The 21,652-nt window shown below is 33.6% G+C and overlaps 1 protein-coding gene across 1 annotated transcript in view; it reads left to right on the top strand.

Moving 5' to 3' along the window:
• The window catches only part of LOC129743990 (protein MON2 homolog), a 73,382-nt gene that overhangs the window by 33,900 nt on the left and 17,830 nt on the right, over window positions 1-21,652 (top strand). Inside the window, exon 2 of the mRNA XM_055736256.1 lies at window positions 14,140-15,214. Coding sequence (XP_055592231.1) covers window positions 14,140-15,214 — 1,075 coding nt within the window. The remainder of the gene's footprint in view (window positions 1-14,139; window positions 15,215-21,652) is intronic.

Genomic DNA, 21,652 nt, shown 5'->3' with positions numbered 1-21,652 from the left:
GAGGGCATAACGAGCACCCAAGGCATAATGAGAACTACGCTTTTCTACGAAAGTGCGTATTTTCTTAAATAAATTTTCATGAGGATTTGTTCCGTACTTTCTATAGTATTAATTTTTCACAAAAAAAGGAATCTCCTTATCATCTTTACAGAGATATTTAAAAAACGGCTATGTTCTCAAGTAACGAAAATATTATAATTTTTGAGCATCACGAAATAAGCTTTTATGATCTTAAAATCACTTTGATCTATAATGTACGCACTGCAACATGATGTACACATTGTTTCTCAATGTTTACCATCAAATTTTTTTTTGATTTTTCACTTTTATCAATTTTAAAACACGTTTTTACTTAAATTTGTTGACTAGGGGCATATAGAGCACCATATTATCGAGGCATAATGAGCATTTTCTGCCGTAGAATCTAGCAGCGAATTAAAATTGATTTATAGCGCCACACCTTGACTAGTTTTCATCCGACAATTTAGCCTATTGGTAAGGTGTCGGAGAGGTAATCAAAAGACTAGAGTTCGATTTCTGTTCGAGGTGATTTTTTTCCATTCACAATTCATGATCGATTTTTTTATTGTTACATTATACGACTAGCAGCATCATCCTCCGAACAAAGCACTTAATGTATGAGCGTGCGTGAATTGTTTGTATTCTACAAACAGACCTAGATTATTTTGTTATTGCTTTGTTTGATGAATCTACGACTCACCTGACTTCATCGAATTGAATTCGCTGCTAGATTCCCCGGCAAAAACGCACATCTTGCTCTGATTAATGGTGCTCATACTGCCTCAGGGGGGGTTCTCATTATGCCTCCACAGTGGCTGGTTTTCAGCTTTTGGCAAAATATTTTAAAATTCATTTTTTAACGTTTTCATCTAGTTTTTCACGTTTCAGCCCGTTAGGGAATAGGCTTTTCAAGTGTCTGAACACGAAACAATAATGTAACCTCCATATTATAGCTATTTTCTATGGTTAAATAACCGTTTTCCTTAAGGTGGCCATTATGCCCCCATCTCCCCTACTCGTTAAAGTAATTTTCAGTCAAATTTAGATCATTTATATTATTTTAATTTTTTTTTTTTTGATCTATTTATCACTTCTCTCGTTTTGTTTATAATGTTGGTTGTTAAAAGTCATACATCACTCGTCATACATCACTCGTTCTCACTTCTTCAAAGTTCTCAGAAAAGATTTTATAAGCGAAAACTTTGCTTGTGTATTTCGTTTCAAATCTTCAAAAAAAAAAGTTGTTCTAGACCTCCCGATCGATTTTTTTCCTGGATAGTGCGTTGGATAGAAGAAAGTCTCCCCTATAATTTGGCAAATTTTCGGAGATGCTGATTTTTTTCTTTTCAAAGGTGACAAAGATACCGTGGTATACATTTTCAATTACGAACATTTTCAAAAGACATAACCAATTTTTTTCTAATTATTTAAACAAAATTTAACATCTTGTAATTTCTACACTGCCGGCCAAAAGTTTGGGATCACCCGCTAAAAAACATGCAAATTTTGATCGTTCATATCTCAGCCGTCTTAGGACAAACTGCAAATCTTCTGATCTCATTTGAAAAATAATGAGCCATCGCTATTTCGGAGGTATTTTGCCCAGAAGTAATGTTCTAGTTTTGAACTTTAAACTTAACCTTAAGTTAGAACATTTTCAAAAAATCGCACTCAATACTCAAAGCCGATCATCTCGGGATAGGGTGGACCAAATTTCAAAATTTGAGTTGCATTAGGATCCTTATTGTTTACTTCTCAAAACACAATAAAAAAATTGCAAAAATTTAATCATGTACTTTTAATGAATAAAATAGACACTTAAGTTATCGTCCAAAAATTTGGGATCACCCCTTAGTATGGTGTATCGGTCAAAAGTTTGGGATCATTCTTTAAAAAACATGCAAGATTTTTCTCATTCAAATCGTTCTCATCTAACATCGTGTTGCAGATCTGAAAGGTTCATTTGGAAGCTTAGGATTAGTTGTTTTTTCATAAATTCATTCAAAAATTATATTTTAAAGTAATAATCATAAAAAATTCAGAATCATAAGTGTGAACTTTTATAAAACAATTAATTCCAGGTAATTTTTTTTTATGATTTTCAATTTCAAATATAGTTTTTGAATGAATTTATGTAAAATCAACAATTTCTAAGCTTCCAAATGAACTCTTCAGATCTGCAATACGATGTTAGATGAGAAAGATATGAATGAGATAATTTGCATGTTTTTAAAAGAATGATCCCAAACTTTTGGCCGAAACCATACTAAGTGGTAATCTTAAACTTTTGGACGATAACTTAAGTGCTTATTTTATTAATTAAAAGTACATGATAAAATTTTGGCACAATTTTGTTTAATTGTGTTTTGAGAAGTAAAGAATAAAGATTCTATTGCAACTCAAATTTTGAAAATTGGTCCACCCTATCCCGAGATGATCGGCTTTAAATATTGAGTGCGATTTTTAAAAATGTTCTAACTTTAGGTTAAGTTTTGGGAGAAAACTAAAACATTTTTTTCTTGGCAAAATACCACTGAAATAGCTATGGCTCATTATCTTTCGAATGAGATCGGAAGATTTGCAATATATCCTAAGGCGGCTGAGATATGAACGATCAAAATTTGCATGTTTTTTGGCGGATGATCCCAAACTTTTGGCCGGCAGTGTATATAGAGTACTTAATTCGATGATCATAATTTAAAAATTATACAAGTTCTGTTATGTTTTACGCAAATTTTGACCTCAAAAATATGAATGATCTCATGGTAAAAAAATTTACATGAAAACTAATTTCAAGGAAAATCAATATATAGTTTTGTGTCACATTTATCATGAAGTTCGTATGGGAATCTTCATTTTAAAAAAAGGAAAAGGTAATACTCCTATCCCGGAAGCTGCTTGTAGTCGGCTTTGACGTAGGTTTCGTCGTCCATTACCACGCAGTCAAACTTCGTCAGCATCGTCGTGTACAGCCTCCGGGATCGCGCTTTGGCCGTCGTATTTTGTTTATTATCGCGATTTGGAGTCACTAGCTTCTCGTAAGTCGACAGTCCGGCTCGTTTTTTGGCTCGATGCACGGTTGTAGACGATACACCCAGCTTATTTGCGGCATCTCGGAGAGAGTGGTTAGGATTTTGCTTGAAACTACCGTCAACTCTCTTTGTCGTCTCAGCGGCTTACGGTTTTCAATTTCCCCCCGATCCAGACTTCCTGGCTGTCGACAAACGTTCCCCAAACACTTTAATTACATTTGTAACGGTTGATTTGGCAACTTTTAGCAATTTTGTCAGCTTTGCATGCGAGTAGCTCGGATTTTCGCGATCCGCGAGCAAAATTTTGATACGCTGCTCTTCTTTCTTGGACGGCATTTTGACAACTGAAGAGTGAATTCCAAAATCAAAATAGGAGCAACATTTTACACCCACACACACCTTCAAAATGAGAGGTGTTCAGATTTTATAAATGCAAAATTTAAAGAAATACGTCAAGTTGATATTGACCAAATTTTGACCGTATCACCCTTTAATAACTTATTAATTCGATTGAACTGCTCTAGCAAAACAGGGAAAGCAACACCCGACTTCAAGACCGACTGAACTCTCTCCCCGAAACATTTTAAATCTTATTTCTCTTCCGATGTGCCGGGTTGGTGTTCATAGAAAAATTCTCGGTTCAAATAATTTTTATATTCATTTTTTCCCTTTGCGGAAATACTTTCCGCCTCATGCATACAGAAGTACTGCACTAATTTAAGATTGGCACCGGGGTGGGTAGCTAGTAGTGACGCGACCCAGTTCGAAACCGGTGACACTCACGAGTTGCTTGGCGCGTGAATTTCTCCGTTTTTGGATCACAGCTTCGGGAAAATGGAAACCCGGCAGCCTCCTGATTCCCCTTTTCCCTTCCTCTATCCCGGTAAAACAAAATGTGGAAATTCTTAACTAAAGTCGCGCCGTTTTTCTGATATTGCTGATGTTGCTTCTTCCGAATAACCAGGCGAGAAGCGGTTCCGGTTCGTTTAAATGTTTAATCTGTCGAACGGGGTTGTTGCTGCTGCTGCTTTTAGGAGGGCCCGGGTTTCGGGAAATAGAAACGCACTAAATTGATGGCGGTGACATGTTTGCGCCGTAAATTTAGCTTGGCTGGCAATTTTTCGAACGGCAAGAGTGCCATTTTTATATTGTGGAGTAGCAAAGCTACCGTGCCGGAACTTTTGGGGTGAATTAGGCGTTGACAGAAGGGTAGAGATGAGGATCGAATTTAATTGTGCACACGACTGGTGCCGCACTAAAAGTGTGATGCTTTCGTATCAGGCTCCAAGCTGAGGACTGGCTTGCATTGATAATAATCAATATTCTGTATCGAGGTGGCGATGAAAGGATGATATCAAAATCCAGTTAAACTTTCAGTCGAATCAATCGATGACACTCGAGAGGTTATTCACATAATAATGGGCTCACATTTTGGACGTTTATTCATATTAGACAATGATCGTGGATTCAAATTTTCTTTACATCAAATCCTTATTTTCTCCACCCTGTGTAATTGGAATCATAGATCTACAGGCAGAATTTTGTATTTTGTGTAATTTCAACGGAGTTGATTAGTATTAATTTATAACAAATACTTTTATTAGATGTGGTTAGCTCTACATTCTTAATTTAGTGAGTTGAAAACCTAAATATTGGTCAGAATTACTCTAACTGAAAATATATTTTTGATGAAAAATGAACAAAAAAAAATTAAAACAGATATTACCAACTTTACAAAAATTCAAAAATAAGAAAATATGTATGCAGAAATAACAAAGTCAAGAAACGTAAGATGATAAAGAGTGACCAAAACAATAATATTTAAAAATAAGAGAAAAATATCAAAAAATATCAAAACGAAAAAAAGGCAGTTATGAGGAACTTCGAAAAATTGCGCAAATGACGAAAACGTCAAAAAAATTCACAAAAATGCAGAAATGGTGAAATTGACAAAAAAATGCTTAAATGAAAAATAGGCGAAAATGACGAAAAAATCGAACATTTAAAATGACAACAATTGAAAAATTACATACGCAAATGACGGAAACGTCAAAAAACTCACAAAAATGACAAAAAAATGCTAAAATGAAAAAAAAACAAATATGATTACAATTCAAACAAATAAAATGACAACAATGGAAAAATCACATACATAAGTAACATAAGTAACAAAATTTTCGTAATTTTTTCATAATGTTTTGTAATTTTTTTCCTTTTTTTGTCATATCTGTGGGTTTTGTCATTTTTTACATTCTGTGATTTTGTCATTTCTGCAATATTTTGTCTTATTTGTATTTTATTCATGTTTTTGTCAATTTTGACACATTTTTGTTTATATATTGTTTCAATTTGTGCCAGTATGCTAGTTTTGTCTTGATTGAGTTGTCTTTTTTCAATGTTGACATCTTTGACATTTTTTCTGTCATTTTTCTAGTGTTTGTAAATTTTATTATCACATTTTTACCGCTTTGTAATTAAAAAAAGTCTTTTTCTATTTTCATTGTTGTTTATTTTTTTTCGGTTGCCATTTTATCTGAGGCAATTTGTAAAAGATCTAAAAGGCCGCCTTTTCAAATTTTCTAAGTGATAAATTCAAAAATAATTGGTTTAATTTTTTTTTAAGTTTACATTTAGAATTAGACGAAGAGATGTACATCCCACTGTACGTGATTTGTACGCCTTTTCTTCAAAATTATACAGGATAACTTATCGAAATTATATTGATTTTTAAGTTGGACACCTTATTTTGCCCCTGTTTTTTTTTTTTAGAAAATTAACTCTATCAGAAAAAAAAATTCTATTTAACCAGTGCAACATTAACAAAACTTGAAAAGAACATAATAAATAATATTTTAAAAATGATTACGATGTGTTTTCGTTGAATTTTAAACACAAAAATAAAATAAATGAAAAAAAAATAATTTGGACACTTTATTTTGCCCCTCACTGTATGTTCAGTTATGTCAAATTTAGTTTCATTCTTAAATTTCAAACATTTGAGTTATGCTTTTAAGTATATTACACCCGCAAAAATGGGCAGAAATTTAACGGAAATATTTAAAATGTACCGGATACAATTTTAAAGAGTCCAATAAAAAAAATCGAATGAATTTGTAAACAAATAAAGATGAATTGTCAACAAAAGGTAGTGAAAGCGATATAAGTAATGCAATCACGCAATTCAGCTCACCTGTAGATCAACTTATTTTAATGGAAAGATTTACAGAGGTCTTATTATCAAAGACGTAAAGAAAAATTTAATACCTACATAATGGCAAATGATTTTTTTTTTAGTATTTTTTTTTCATTTTCGGTGGTTATGAATAAAGTTTACGGAAGGCATCATTACTTCTTTCAAAAATTAAAATTCTAATGAAATCAATGAGAAATGAGAAATGAGAAATAAGAAATGATAAATGATAAATTATAAATGATAATTAGGAAATGAGAAACAAGAAACGAGAAACGAGAAATGAGAAACGAGAAACGAGAAACGAGAAATGAGAAATGATAAATGATAATAACGAAATGAGAAACGAGAAACGAGGAATGAAAAATGAGGAATGAGAAACTAGAAAAGAGAAATGAAAATTGAGAAATGAAAAATGAGAAATGAGAAATGAAAAATAAGAAAGGAGAAATGAGAATTGCGAAATGAGAAATGAGAAATAAGAAATAAGTAATAAAAAAGTGAAATGAGAAATAAGAAAAGATGAATGAGAAATTCGAAATGACAACTGCGAAAAATGACAAAAATTACAAAAATCACAAAATTTGCAGAAACCACAAAAATGACAAAAAACGACAAAAATTACACACAGGACAAATCGACATAGAAATCAGAACAATAAGGAAAAAAAAGGGAAATGAAAAATAAGAAATGGAAAATGAAAAATGAGAAATAAGAAATGAGAAATGAGAAATACGAAAGGAGAAATACGAAATGAGACATAAGGAGAAAATAAAGTTAAATAAAGAAGAAAGAAAAGGTTAATGAGAAATGAGAAATGAAAACTGCGAATAATTACAAAAATTACAAAAATGACAAAAATTAAACGAAAGACAGAAACGACACAAAAGACAAAAATGACAAAAATGAAAAAAATTACAAAAATGACCAAAAGGAAAAAAAAGACAAAAATGACAAAAATGACAAAAAATACAAAATGACAAAAATGACAAAAATGACAAAAATGACAAAAATGACAAAAATGACAAAAATGACAAAAATTGCAAAAATGACAAAAATGAAACGAAAGACAGAAATGACAAAAATGACAAAAATGACAAAAATGACAAAAATGACAAAAATGACAAAAATGACAAAAATGACAAAAATGACAAAAATGACAAAAATGACAAAAATGACAAAAATGACAAAAATGACAAAAGTGACAAATATGACAAAAGACAAAAATTAATAAAATAATGAGAAAAATGTCGTATTATTTGCAAAACAATTACAAACTTTATTTCATATCATTTATGTTGCTTTTGTCATTTTTTGTTTGTCGATTTTGTCAATTTTCTCGATAAGGTCTTTTTTGTCACTGTTATCAATTTTGTCCATTATAAGAGTTCGTAACTTCGTAATTTTTTGACAATTTTGTTAACTTTTTCAAATAGCTTGATTTTCAATTTTCTCATTTTTTTTTTTCAATTTTATGAAATTTTCCATTTTGTCAATTTTGCCAATGTTATCAAATTTCGCAATATTGTCAATGTTGTCATAATTGTAATTTTGGTCAATTTGTGAATTTAGTCAATTTCGCCTATTTTTTGCCATTTTTTTTTTGTCAAATTGTCAGTGTTGTCAAAATTGTCAATTTGGTCATTTTTTTTAAAATTTAGTCGAATTTGTCTATTTTTGCCTTTTTTAGTAAATTCTTCTTGGGTTTTGTTATAAATATGTATGTACTATACACACTGTAATTATGAGGAATGAAAAATGAGGAATGAGAAACTAGAAAAGAGAAATGAAAATTGAGAAATGAAAAATGAGAAATGAGAAATGAAAAATAAGAAAGGAGAAATGAGAATTGCGAAATGAGAAATGAGAAATAAGAAATAAGTAATAAAAAAGTGAAATGAGAAATAAGAAAAGATGAATGAGAAATTCGAAATGACAACTGCGAAAAATGACAAAAATTACAAAAATCACAAAATTTGCAGAAACCACAAAAATGACAAAAAACGACAAAAATTACACACAGGACAAAAACGACATAGAAATCAGAACAATAAGGAAAAAAAAGGGAAATGAAAAATAAGAAATGGAAAATGAAAAATGAGAAATAAGAAATGAGAAATGAGAAATACGAAAGGAGAAATACGAAATGAGACATAAGGAGAAAATAAAGTTAAATAAAGAAGAAAGAAAAGGTTAATGAGAAATGAGAAATGAAAACTGCGAATAATTACAAAAATTACAAAAATGACAAAAATTAAACGAAAGACAGAAACGACACAAAAGACAAAAATGACAAAAATGAAAAAAATTACAAAAATGACCAAAAGGAAAAAAAAGACAAAAATGACAAAAAATACAAAATGACAAAAATGACAAAAATGACAAAAATGACAAAAATGACAAAAATGACAAAAATGACAAAAATGACAAAAATGACAAAAATGACAAAAATGACAAAAATTGCAAAAATGACAAAAATGAAACGAAAGACAGAAATGACAAAAATGACAAAAATGACAAAAATGACAAAAATGACAAAAATGACAAAAATGACAAAAATGACAAAAATGACAAAAATGACAAAAATGACAAAAATGACAAAAATGACAAAAATGACAAAAATGACAAAAATGACAAAAATGACAAAAATGACAAAAATGACAAAAGTGACAAATATGACAAAAGACAAAAATTAATAAAATAATGAGAAAAATGTCGTATTATTTGCAAAACAATTACAAACTTTATTTCATATCATTTATGTTGCTTTTGTCATTTTTTGTTTGTCGATTTTGTCAATTTTCTCGATAAGGTCTTTTTTGTCACTGTTATCAATTTTGTCCATTATAAGAGTTCGTAACTTCGTAATTTTTTGACAATTTTGTTAACTTTTTCAAATAGCTTGATTTTCAATTTTCTCATTTTTTTTTTTTCAATTTTATGAAATTTTCCATTTTGTCAATTTTGCCAATGTTATCAAATTTCGCAATATTGTCAATGTTGTCATAATTGTAATTTTGGTCAATTTGTGAATTTAGTCAATTTCGCCTATATTTTGCCATTTTTTTTTTGTCAAATTGTCAGTGTTGTCAAAATTGTCAATTTGGTCATTTTTTTTTAAATTTAGTCGAATTTGTCTATTTTTGCCTTTTTTTAGTAAATTCTTCTTGGGTTTTGTTATAAATATGTATGTACTATACACACTGTAATTATCAAAAACTAAAAACTATAGAAAAACTAGTTCAAAAATCTAACAAGAAGCAAACTCTCGAGGAACGCAACTTATATGGTTTCGAAAATAGTTTTTATTCATTGATTCAATATTAAACTCTTGAGAATCTAGAATTCATAAAGCCAAGCAGGGAAAAATGCAGGCAACGAAAATTGAAATTGGTTTGGTACCGTGTAATTTCTTTCATAAATGAATGTACAAAAGGTGGAACAAGAAACTAAATTTTTGTGGTATTGAGATTCAGAATTTAGTCAGAATATATGCCAAATCCTGCAGAATACTTAATAAAAATCAAATTCAACACAATCAGTAGTTTAAGCATTAGAAAGTAATATTAAAATTCAAATTCTGAAACCAAGCTCAAAATAAATTTCTGATTTATGGATTAGTAGTTCAATACTAAATTCATCGTTCATGATTATTATTTCAAATTTCCGAAAACAGTGCGAAACATTCAATATAAGGACAAAAAAAACTAATTTTCAGTCGGAAATTTAACCTGAAATTTTGAAAGTGTCATAAGATCTCTTCCCCTTTTTTGCTCCGTGGAATGTGTCTTTTACATTTCGATCTGCCAATACTTTATTTTTAGTTTTTTGGAAACATGAACAAATGTCATCGTAATCGGAATATATTTTAAGTCTTCACGCGCCTTTAAGTTCAATTTTTAAAATATATTTTCTTTTTGGTAAAAAAGCCCAATAAACGTTATTATTTGGGTATTTTTAAACAGGAAAATATATAAAATCTCAATCGGGTAAACTGAGAATTTGAAAATAGAAACTTGCTGGCCACCCTCATCAATACGAGCAATATTATATCTTATATCACTGATCACACTGACATAACACTTAGAACAAAAATCCGATCGTTTTCTGTCTATTTTTGCCACCTATCCTCGGTATTGCGAGCCTTGCAAAATTTTACAAAAAATATCCCTGAAGGAAATTGCCTATTTTTCCTTGAAAGCTGGGTGACTCTTTCCAATTGGGATAGCATTTCATCAAAAGCGACCGATGCACACTCTGGAATCGACATTGCGTACCGCTGGAAAAAATATCCAACATATATGGTCAGTGATTATATTATAATCCTTTATATAATGTGTATTATTTAAATCAAATCTTATGATTCTGTCTTGGTACATTTCGTACCTGAAAATTATCAAATTTTCAAGCTTTGTTTTTTTTTCTTTAAAATAACCTATTAGTCCCAGCTCGTTGGATCAGTTAAAACACTTGTTAGTACCATCAACAAAATCTGGCCCACTGTACCCAAAATGGCATTCTCCATCAGTGCCAAAATGAGCCTTCCAATTTGCTTCTCTCGATTCCAAATGTGTTGTGCAAGTACCTGAGTATGTTATCCGGCAACATCCGTTCCCTTCTTTTGCCGTACAGCCGTACGTCCAACCCAACCCAAGCATGGCTAGACCAAACCCCTTAGGAAGAAGTCAGTCAGCGAATTCATTGAGAAGTTCTTGTTATGGTATGCTACAGCTATTTCATAATATGCATCATATGGAGTTAAAGCAGCATCAGCCAGCAGCCAGCATCAGAAGGTAGTAGCTTGGGAAAGGAAGGCTTAGAACACGTTGTCGTGTTATTTATCAACCGGATCAGATGCTGCTGCAAGTGCTACTAGCGAATATCGTTAAGAGCCTCCTTCTGCCTTTCATGGTGTCTAGGCATCTACCACAAGAGGTGGAATTTTGTTTAGACTGGTTCAAAACTAACAGAAATCTTAAATAAAATGTCCAAAGGGTTCATTTTGGAAAAAAATATTTTCCTTTTTTTTTAAAGAATATTACCATAAAACTTTTAGTTTTCACTACAAAGTGTAGCATTCTGATATGAACATGAAAACATAATGTTAACGACTGCCATAAAACATCGGTAACCTAGCTTGTAATGGATGGAAAATTGAATCATTAAAAATTAATCTAATTCAAACTGAGATGTGTCGAAAATGGTGTTCCAATAGCATAGAACATTTGTGTTGCAAATTAAGCAGGAAGAAAAAAGTTACCATGTTAGAGGCAAATGTCCCCCGAAATCAGTACAGCATCCCCTCGGGCTTCACAGCCCGAAAAGCTCTGTTCTCTGTGTCTCAGGTGCAAAAGTAGAGAGCCCGGTAAATAGGTGTATTCTACTGGGTCACCTTTTGCCTCTTATCCTCGCGTCATTCCACTCCGTCAGTGACAGGGATTTCAAGAAGAACCGAACTGCTGGAACATGCCAGTAGATGAACTTGCTGAATGACCAACTAATCCGGAACCTAGCCGGGAATGAGTAAAGCCATGCTTGCCAAGTCGAGAGTTAGCAATCGGGAGCCGGCAGCAGCAATGGCTTAAATATTTCACACATGGCTAACTTTGAAATTGAGAATATTTATTATTCATGCAAAAGGGCGCCGGTATCGTGTTTTTGGTTCGGAACTTTTCAAAGTTTGAAGCCGGCAGCAGAAACAGCAGCATGTTCCACGTTTGAGGTTAATCGTTTATTTACATTACGATAAAGTATGTTTTGTATTTTTAAAGTGTGTATACCGGCATATAAGGAAAAGCTTCATAGAGAGCGTACTGGAAATTCGATAAGCAGCATTTAGAAAATAGTGACCTCACCCCAAACATCTAGCGCGCTACTTTAGGGAATGATTTTGTAACTTTATTCAAGTGCATTTTAACAAAAAAAATATTCCGGGACTTTCAATGAGTTCTTGAAATTGGCATCATTATTTTGTTTGTGGACGCACTCTGAAAACCCAGGAAAAAAAACTCCCTAATCAGACCTCGAATGTTTATTTATTTCTCAACCGATTTATAGTTTTTGAAACCTTGTAATGTGACTCAAATAAAGGGTGATATGGTCAAAATTTGGTCAAGGAAAAATGCGTGTAAAAAGGCGAAATCCTTTATTTAAAAAATCGAAATTAAATTTCTTTTTCTAGTTCAATTAGTATAAAATTCAGGAAAAATATTCAGTTAGGCTTCCGCTTTTCCAAATCCGAATTGCCGGGCCTTACGATTACCTCCCTGCCATCAGATTTTGTACAGCCAACTTGTCCACCTTCTTCGCCGCAGAAAGCCAGTTTTCCTTGAACTGCTACTCGTCCTTAGCAGTTGTTTTAGTCTTCTTTAGGTTCCGCTTGACAAAAGCCCAGTATTTTTCAATTGGGCGGAGCTCCGGCGTGTTGGGAGGATTCTTGTCCTTGGGAACCACCTGTACGTTGTTGGCGGCTTACCACTCCATGGCCTTTTTATCGTAATGGCAAGATGCCAAATCCAGCCAAAATAGTACGGAACAACAGTGTTTCTTCAGGAAAGGCAGCAGACGTTTATTCAAAAAAATATGAAAATGCTGCTTTTCAAGCCACAGGTACAGATGGCTTGGCAAACTAGATATTTCTTCGCGAACTTTGACAATTTCATGTGCTTGAAAATATCTGCTACCTTTCCCCTTCCTTTTGCCGTATAAAACTCCTGTCCCGGAAGGTGCTTGTAGTCGGCTTTGACGTAGGTTTCGTCGTCCATTACCACGCAGTCAAACTTCGTCGGCATCGTCGTGTACAGCCTCCGAGATCGCGCTTTGGCCGTCGTATTATGTTTATCTTCGCGATTTGGAGTCACTACCTTCTTGTAAGTCGATAGTCCGGCTCGTTTCTTGGCTCGATGCACAGTTGTAGACGATACACCCAGCTTATTTGCGCCATCTCGGAGAGAGAGGTTAGGGTTTCTCTTGAAACTACCGGCAACTCTCTTTGTCGTCTCAGCGGCTTCCGATTTTCGATTTCCCCCCGATCCTGGCTGTCGACAAACGTTCCCCAAACACTTTAATTACATTTGTAACGGTTGATTTGGCAACTTAGTGATTTTGCCAGCTTTGCGTGCGAGTAGCTCGGATTTTCGCGATGCGCTAGCAAAATTTTGATACGCTGCTCTTCTACCTCGGAGGGCATTTTGACAACTGAAGAATGAATTCCAAAATCAAAATAGGAGCAACATTCTACTCACACACACCTTCAAAATGAGGGGTGGTCAGGTTTTTTAAATGCAAAATTGAAAGAAATACGTCAAGTTGATATTTACCAAATTTTGACCGTATCACTCTTTAGAGCATGGGTGGCCAAGATTTTTACAAAAAATATTTCCTTATAGTATTTCCTTATAACAATTTCGCATCAAGAATTCGATTGTATGTTGTTTGGGTACAGTAAAAGAATTTTTATTTTGCATACTTCTGAGGGTCTTAATGAGTTGAAAATCACGTGACCGGCGTTTTAGAAGTTTCTAAAATTAAAGCGCCAAACGAAAAGTGTAGCATCTGCACTGGTTCAAATGAATTATTGTTATCAACTCATACTCCGCTTGCAGAGGCTAGAATAAATTTAAATTATACAATTGGCACTGGAAACCCAGAAAAAGCAACCTCTTTCGTTCGGTTGCATATTTAACCGAACCCAGCCACCGTAACGGTCCGACCTCTGTATGTAGCTCTCTCTGTACGCGTGGGGCTCAGTTTATAGGAAGCATTTTCGCACTTTATGAAACGAGAGTAAGAGGGCTTCTATCATATGCTAATTTAGTACCTACCGAACGATTGTTGTAACAATGCACCGACCTAATTATGCTTCTCTGTTTTTCGTTCTCTCTATCTCTATTACAGTCATGCGAAGAGGCAATTTTGAAGCTGAAAACAGCAGCCGCAAATCCCCAAACGCCGGTGTATTATGTGGTCAACCAGATTCTGTACCCCCTGGTGCAGGGATGCGAATCGAAAGATGTGAAAATTATCAAATTTTGCCTCGGCATGATTCAGCGGTTGATTACCCAGCAGGTGGTGGACCAGAAAGGCGCTCGTTACATCACCGACACCCTCTGGATGCTGATGGAGAATGGAACCGAGGAAGTGAAAGTGCTCCAGAGTGTCACGTTGCTGCTCACGACGAATACGGTCGTCCACGGGGAAACGCTGGCCAAAACGTTGGTCCTATGTTTCCGGTTACACTTTACCAAGGATTCGACCACAATCAACACGGCCGGGGCCACTGTGCGGCAGCTGGTTTCGCTCGTATTCGAACGGGTTGTGGCCGAAGAAACGGAAGCCGAAGCCAATCAGGACGAGAAGCGAGAAGTTAATTTGGAAGAACTCAAACTTGCAACCGGAGTAGCCCCCAAGGGCTTGAGGCCTTGTGCTGCCGATGCCTATTTGCTGTTCCAAGATTTGGTCCAGCTGGTCAATGCAGATCAACCTTACTGGCTGCTGGGGATGACCGAAATGACCCGCACATTTGGCCTAGAACTGCTCGAGTCAGTTCTCACTCAGTATACGTCGGTGTTTTACAAGAACCCCGAGTTCTCGTTCCTCCTGAAGGAGCGTGTCTGTGCCCTAGTCATTAAGTTGTTCTCACCTAACATAAAGTATCGAACGATGGCCCCTCAGAATGCACAATCGACGGCACCGCACGACAAACCGTACTTTCCCATCAGCATGCGGCTGCTCAGGGTTGTCGCCATTCTGATACAAAAGTACCACAGCTTGCTGGTGACGGAATGTGAAATATTCCTTTCCTTAATTGTGAAATTTTTGGACCCGGACAAACCCGCCTGGCAGCGCTCGTTGGCACTGGAGGTGCTCCACAAAATGACCATTCAACCGGAGCTACTGATTTCGTTCTGCCGATGTTACGACCTGAAGGACCATGCCACCAACATCTTTCAGGACATCATCAACTCGCTCGGTAAGTTGCTCTTAATTGCTTTTTTACACTACTGCCTTAGTTATTTTTCGCTGTTTACGTGTACCTACATAAGTGTGAATCTAGTAAAAGTCATCTCCTAATTTCTAAATTACTTTGTTCAATGAATGAATCGAAAAGACAAGATAACAAAATTCACATTTTTTCGAGGTATACAGAATTCAAGAACTTATTTGACTAAGCTCTCTTTTCTGAGATCTGCGTTGTATAGGTTAAAATTCCTTTAAAAAATTGTGTACTGTTTTGGAAACAAATGTAGAATATAATAAAGGTGTTGAAAATGAAGGTTTTTAATCAAGGATCAACATTCTCGCGAGTAATTTTGACTTCTGAGTTAAAAAAAATCAAAATACAAAAGTTTAAGATAGAGGCGAACCAGCCTGTAGCTGAAAACCTCTGAAATAAAGAAAAAAAAATTTAAGATCCTCAAATTTTAAAATTTTAAATAACTAATTTAAAAATTAAAACAATAAAATCTCAGAATCTAAAATTTAAACAACTTACAAACTATAAAAGCCCAAATTCCAAATTGATGATCCAAATCCCGGGATCCTAAATACCAGAATTCTAACAAAAAAATTGAACATATCAAAAACCAAAATCACAAACCCGAAATCGCATTTTGAAATTTCAAAAAAAAAATTACAATTTCAACCCCTGAAAGCACAAAACTCGAAAATTCTAAACTCTCAGGTCCTAAATCCAAAACCTCTAAATTCAAAATTTAATTACATATCTCAATACTAAAATTCCGAAATCCCTGAATTGAAAATCCAAAATCTTTAACCAAAATCTTAATACTCAGATCCCGAAATTATTGAAAACAACATTCCAAAACATCCAAATCCAAAATATCAAAATCTTAAATCTTAAAATTCCAAATCCTTAAATACAAAATCGTTAATACTAAAATCATTGAATAAAAATGCCAAAATCAGAACTCCTAAAATATCGAAGTCCAAATTTTAAAATTGCAAATCCTAAACTCTAAAATATTAAATACAGAACCCCAGAAGTAAAACTCTCATCATTCAAAATACCAAAATTTCTAAAATCTGATATATATATATATAGATGAGTTGGACTATATATGTTTGTATGCACCTTATACAAATCCACACCGCTTAACCGATCAGCCTGAAATTTGGTACAGTTATGTGTTTGGACCATGGGAAAATTTTAGTAATAGTTTCGAGCCCCTCCCACCTGAGAAAAGGGACCCTCCCATAGAACTTTCGTTTTTTTCCCACAAACCAAAAGTCATGGCACCCATTTTGTCGACCGACTTTTTTCCCCTTGGCGAGGTTGTTGTCAACATCACCATGGGCTGGGCATTAGAAACGACCATTCAAAGTTCACGTTCACTGGAAAGCAAATCGAAGCCTGCTGATGATTAAAAATTTGATAGCAAAATTTTGGCGGGCTTTTTTATTTCTTCTACTGTTCGTAGCACAGGTTACATGCACGTGATTCTTGGATGAAATAGCAAGTCTACTTTTGGGATGAAAAAATACTCTTAATTGCCTGTTCGGAGTAAATTGATTAGAACAGTGGTGGTTTTCAATGTGGTCCCTGGGGGCGTTGAAAGTCTACAGGAATATGTAGCGCGTAAAGTGTGGATGCAATGATTAATCTTCATACTGAATTGACTTCTTCAGCTGAATAACTATTTGGACTGTTTGCTGAAACCAATGGTTCCAGCTTTTAGGAACCAACCATTTTGATCAGCTTCATAAGCTGAAGGCTGCAATTTCAACGCTTCCATAGCGGAGTTGGAATTTTAACGGGGGACTAGACAATAAACGTGCATTTTCTGGAAAAAGTTAAAACCCCGTGGGCATGGTAAGAGGCTCATTTATATCACTCTGATATAAATGGGTATGCCTTGTCGCGCAAGATCTTAAAATATCGAATAGTGAAAATATCACACCAGATCTTGCGAGCACGAACGGATCACTGATGAACACCAGTGAAACGGAACCTACGTGTTGGCCCCACGGCTTTAAACTAACGTCTTACCAGTGTTCAATATGGTCCGATCAGTATTGATTGTTTGACCTGATATAATTATTCATCCAATTTGTTTAATAAAGTTTTGTATATTTCAGGTCCTTTTTTAAGAAGTCCAGATGTGTCCCCGTATCCTAAGCTTCAAGGAGTCACGAATTAATAACTCAATGTGTTACTAGGCAAGGTAAAGGTTGTAGTATTCGCGTCCCCAATGCTCTAGTAAGTGTGCATTTGCGGTTTATGAATTTCGAAGGCTTATTCTTAAACCAAGCATTTTACAAGAACTAGAGGCTCATTGGATCAGAATGCTTTTTGGACAGTTTCCTGTTAACAATAATTCTTTCTCATTTCAACGCTTTTTGCTAGATTTGACTATTGTTCGGTTAGGTTTGAAATTCAATTAAGGAAGTCGAAGAAAGATGGTACGATTTGGAAAAAACAATAATAAAAAGGTAGTCCAGGAAAATAATATCGGGAATCAAAAATAGGAATGTAATTCATTTCAACTGAAACAGATTGAGGAAAGTTGCTCTGAGAAGTTGTTCAAAGTTAGCGATGAGGCTTTAGAAGAACAGCATTATCATTAGTAGTATGATCCTATTCGGTTATTAATCAGTTTTTTTTTAAATTCTTTGTGTAAGTAGAATTTTTACAAGTGCTGCCAGTGATAAACACCTTTTAATGGAGATTCGGTTTTATGGTATCCAAGTTGTTAATATAATTACATATTTGGAAATATCTTTTATTAGCCAATCTATGCTAATCTCAAGCGAAAACAATCATAGGCTCAAAGTTCTTGAATCGAGTAAGGTTAGGTGACAGGTAGGGTCCAACATAATACTATTCACTGTGACAACAAACCTCAGCCCTACAGTGGCTACTATTTGTTGCTCACTCCACACAACACAATACTACTCACTGTGGCAACAAACCTCAGCCCTACAAAGGCTACTATTTGTTGTTCACATAACACAATACTATTCATTGTGGCAACAAACCTCAGCCCTACAGTGGCTACTATTTGTTGCTCACTTCACATGACACAATACTACTCACTGTGAAAACAAAACTCGTCCTTACAAAGGCTACTATTTGTTGCTCACTTCACATGACACAATACTTTTCATTGTGACAACAAACCTCAGCCCTACAAAGGCTACTATTTGTTGTTCACATAACACAATACTATTCATTGTGACAACAAACCTCAGCCCTACAAAGGCTACTATTTGTTGCTCACTTCACATGACACAATACTACTCACTGTGAAAACAAAACTCGGCCTTACAAAGGCTCACTTCACACGACACAATAATACTATCCCGACAAACCTCAGCCCTCTAAAGCTACTATTTGTTGCTCACTTCACATGACACAGTGTTACACATTATTCAACCGATATAAAATACCCTCGCTCGCAATACAGCTAATTGGTAAGCCCAGCCCTGGTTCGCCAGGGTTTGACTTGTCAGAGAGCAACCGGAGTTTAAATGAGACACATTCTTAATCCGCCCGGTGTATTGCGGTCTCCTCCCAATCCTTCCCATTTCATTTACCTAGCTTTCCCCCGCGGTGAAAAATTTTGGCCTCAAAAGGGCCGTGTGATTTCTCATAAAGCTGCCGCATGAAAAAAAAAAAAAAAAAAAAAAATTCTGGAAAAAGTTAAAACCAAATCCATCGCATGAAACTTAATTGAAATTTAGTCTGGCATTTTTAGTTTTGTACAATTAAACTTCATAGCCCAATTTATAACTTATGAGTTATTGATGATCATCAATGTGGTCAGTTCAACCATCCAATTATGAGAAAAATTAAAACGTTTATTACTGCGAATTGAAAAAAAGATTTCTATCGATTTGATCACTTATCATATTTAATAAGATGGTTGTGTCAAAGAATAGAAAAATTGAAATATAACTTAAATAACATATTTTCCATAAAATTATAAATTGGGCGATTTCGGTTCCGAGATTATGTGTGTTTTGATAACTGCGAAAAACTATTAGTGGAAATTTCAACATGTAAATAAAATAATCATAAAACAGTGTGAAATTAAACAGCGAAAAAGCCACATAAAATTGAAAACGTGCAGAGTAAGTTTTCAACAAGGTTTCAGCAAAAGTTTTATTAGGAATTTCTAAGTAAATTAAAATTGAATATACCATTCTACAGGCAGATTATCCATCTTGAAAAGTTTGATAATCTTCAAAAGAGGTCGTTCGCATATGTTTACAAGCTTAAGATAGTGGATTTTAATTAGATAGCTCATGGAAAAGATAATAAAAAACATCGTTATCAATTAAAGATAAAAAAAGTTCAATCAATTCAAGCTTCCTTAACCATTATTGTTTGAATTTTTTTTCGTGATAGGATGAATAAGCATTGGAGGGAAATTATTCTAAATTTCTTTTAGCAACTATTAGATTTTTAAAAATATAAAAACGATAAACATTGTAAATAAGCCCAATCAGAACTAGGAAAAACTAACAAAACTTACAAACTTCACATGGCCTAACATCTGTGAAATCCTGAGCGACGGGTCATCAAAAGAAACAGCGATTATGTTATTCATCGAAAAAATTGAAGCGTGGAACAAAATTTGAATTAGGTCGAGCTATTTTTAAGTATTTTCGAACACGAATGCCATATTCATGGTAAAGTGTCTCTAATTGAATAAATAAAAAGAATTACGGGACTAAATTAGGGCAAAATTTCAAATAAAGATGAATTCAAAGCTTCTGAAATTTTCAGAAGTCAAATGATTCATATTTGTTGTTATTTAAAATGGGCCCGAGCAAGGCCGGGTAAAATCAGCTAGTTTAAATATAAACACCAAAATCTCTTACTTCAAAATCGAAAACCTTAAAAGCAAAATCTCAATATCTAGATCCAAAAATCGAATATCCCAAAGCCAAAAATCTCAAATTCTAAACGCACAAACCGAATGCGTTAAAACCAAAATAATTTTTTCTCGAAATCAAAAATTCCAAAATTTTGAAGTCAAAAATCCTAATTCTTAAGTCCAAATCTTAAATCACAAAACCCAAAATCACAAAACCCAAAATCCCATAATCCAAAATTAATAATACTAAATTCAATAAATCCAAAAAAAGTTAAATTTTATATCTCAAAACAAACGAAAATTCCAAAATCTCTTTGAAATTTCAAAATCAAAAACCAAAATCTCAATATTTAAATTCCGAAATCACAAAATCCAATATCTCAAAAACCAAAATTACAAAAGCACAAAATAATAAATCCTAAAATACAATTTCGTTAAAATAAAAAGTCTCAAAATTAACGTCTCGATGGTCAAGTGGTTAACGTGGTAAGACGGTAATCGCTGGCATGGGTTCGATTCCCAACTCGATACTGGATTTTAAATGTTAATTTTAAGTTGTCCACGTCATTTATACAGTCTGTAAAAACCTAAATCGGCTAAGACGGTGTATGTCTTTAAGAAAAAAATTAAATAATCTATAATTTGAAACTCAAAATTCCAAATTGTTAAATCCCCAAACCAAACATTCAAAATCCTAAAATCTGTAAAATAGAAATATTTAACCTATATACCAAATCTCAATATCTAAATCCTGAAATTACAAAATCCAGTATTCCAAATACAAAATCACATAATCTTGAAATCCAAAAAATAATTTCCAAATCCAAAATTTAATTTTTTTTCATTTTTTTTGTGTTTTTATTTGAATATAACAAACTTATTGAAAAATCAACTAAATTATGTTGGATTTGTAAAAATTCGACCACCTGGAGGGTCAAACAGCTTTCAGAGCATATTTTCCATATAAAATTTAACAAAAAATAAAATTTTGTGACGTGAATTCACTCGCGCTGTTGTAACTCAGCTAGATTCCAACCAATTTTCACAAATGTTAGTGTTTTTGAATCGCCTTATCATTTTCAAAGAAGATTTTATTTTTTTTTTAAATGTCAAAGTTTTCTCGTAAAATTGAAAAGTTCCCTTTTTTCGTGACGTGAATTCACTCATTTGCGACTTTTTTTGTTCGCTTTTCAAACCAACTACATTGGATATAAACAAATTCTTTTTTCTACAAAACAAAGCAGTTTTTTTGGTTTCAAAACGTACGTATTTCATAACAAATTCATCCATATATTTTAATTAATTATTTTGTAAAAGTTGTCAAAATAACCACTTTTTCCAACAACAAAAAAATTGATTTTGAAAATCATATAAAACATGTGTAAATATTTTTTTTCTCTTTTTCCGTTTTCTAAAATTAAATTGACCCATTCCAGCGTGACGTCACAACTTTTGCAAAATAATTTTTTTGGTAAATTGTTTGCAGATTTTACAGTAGGTACATATCGCACATTGAAAAAAATAATACCTCTAAGTTCAGAATTTAATACGCTACAACAGGGATGAGC

Source organism: Uranotaenia lowii, chromosome 2 (assembly GCF_029784155.1).
Source record: "Uranotaenia lowii strain MFRU-FL chromosome 2, ASM2978415v1, whole genome shotgun sequence".
In the NCBI taxonomy this organism is placed as follows: Eukaryota; Metazoa; Arthropoda; class Insecta; order Diptera; family Culicidae; genus Uranotaenia; species Uranotaenia lowii.
Note: the sequence above shows the minus strand (reverse complement) of the source record. Positions and strands in the feature narration are given on the sequence as shown.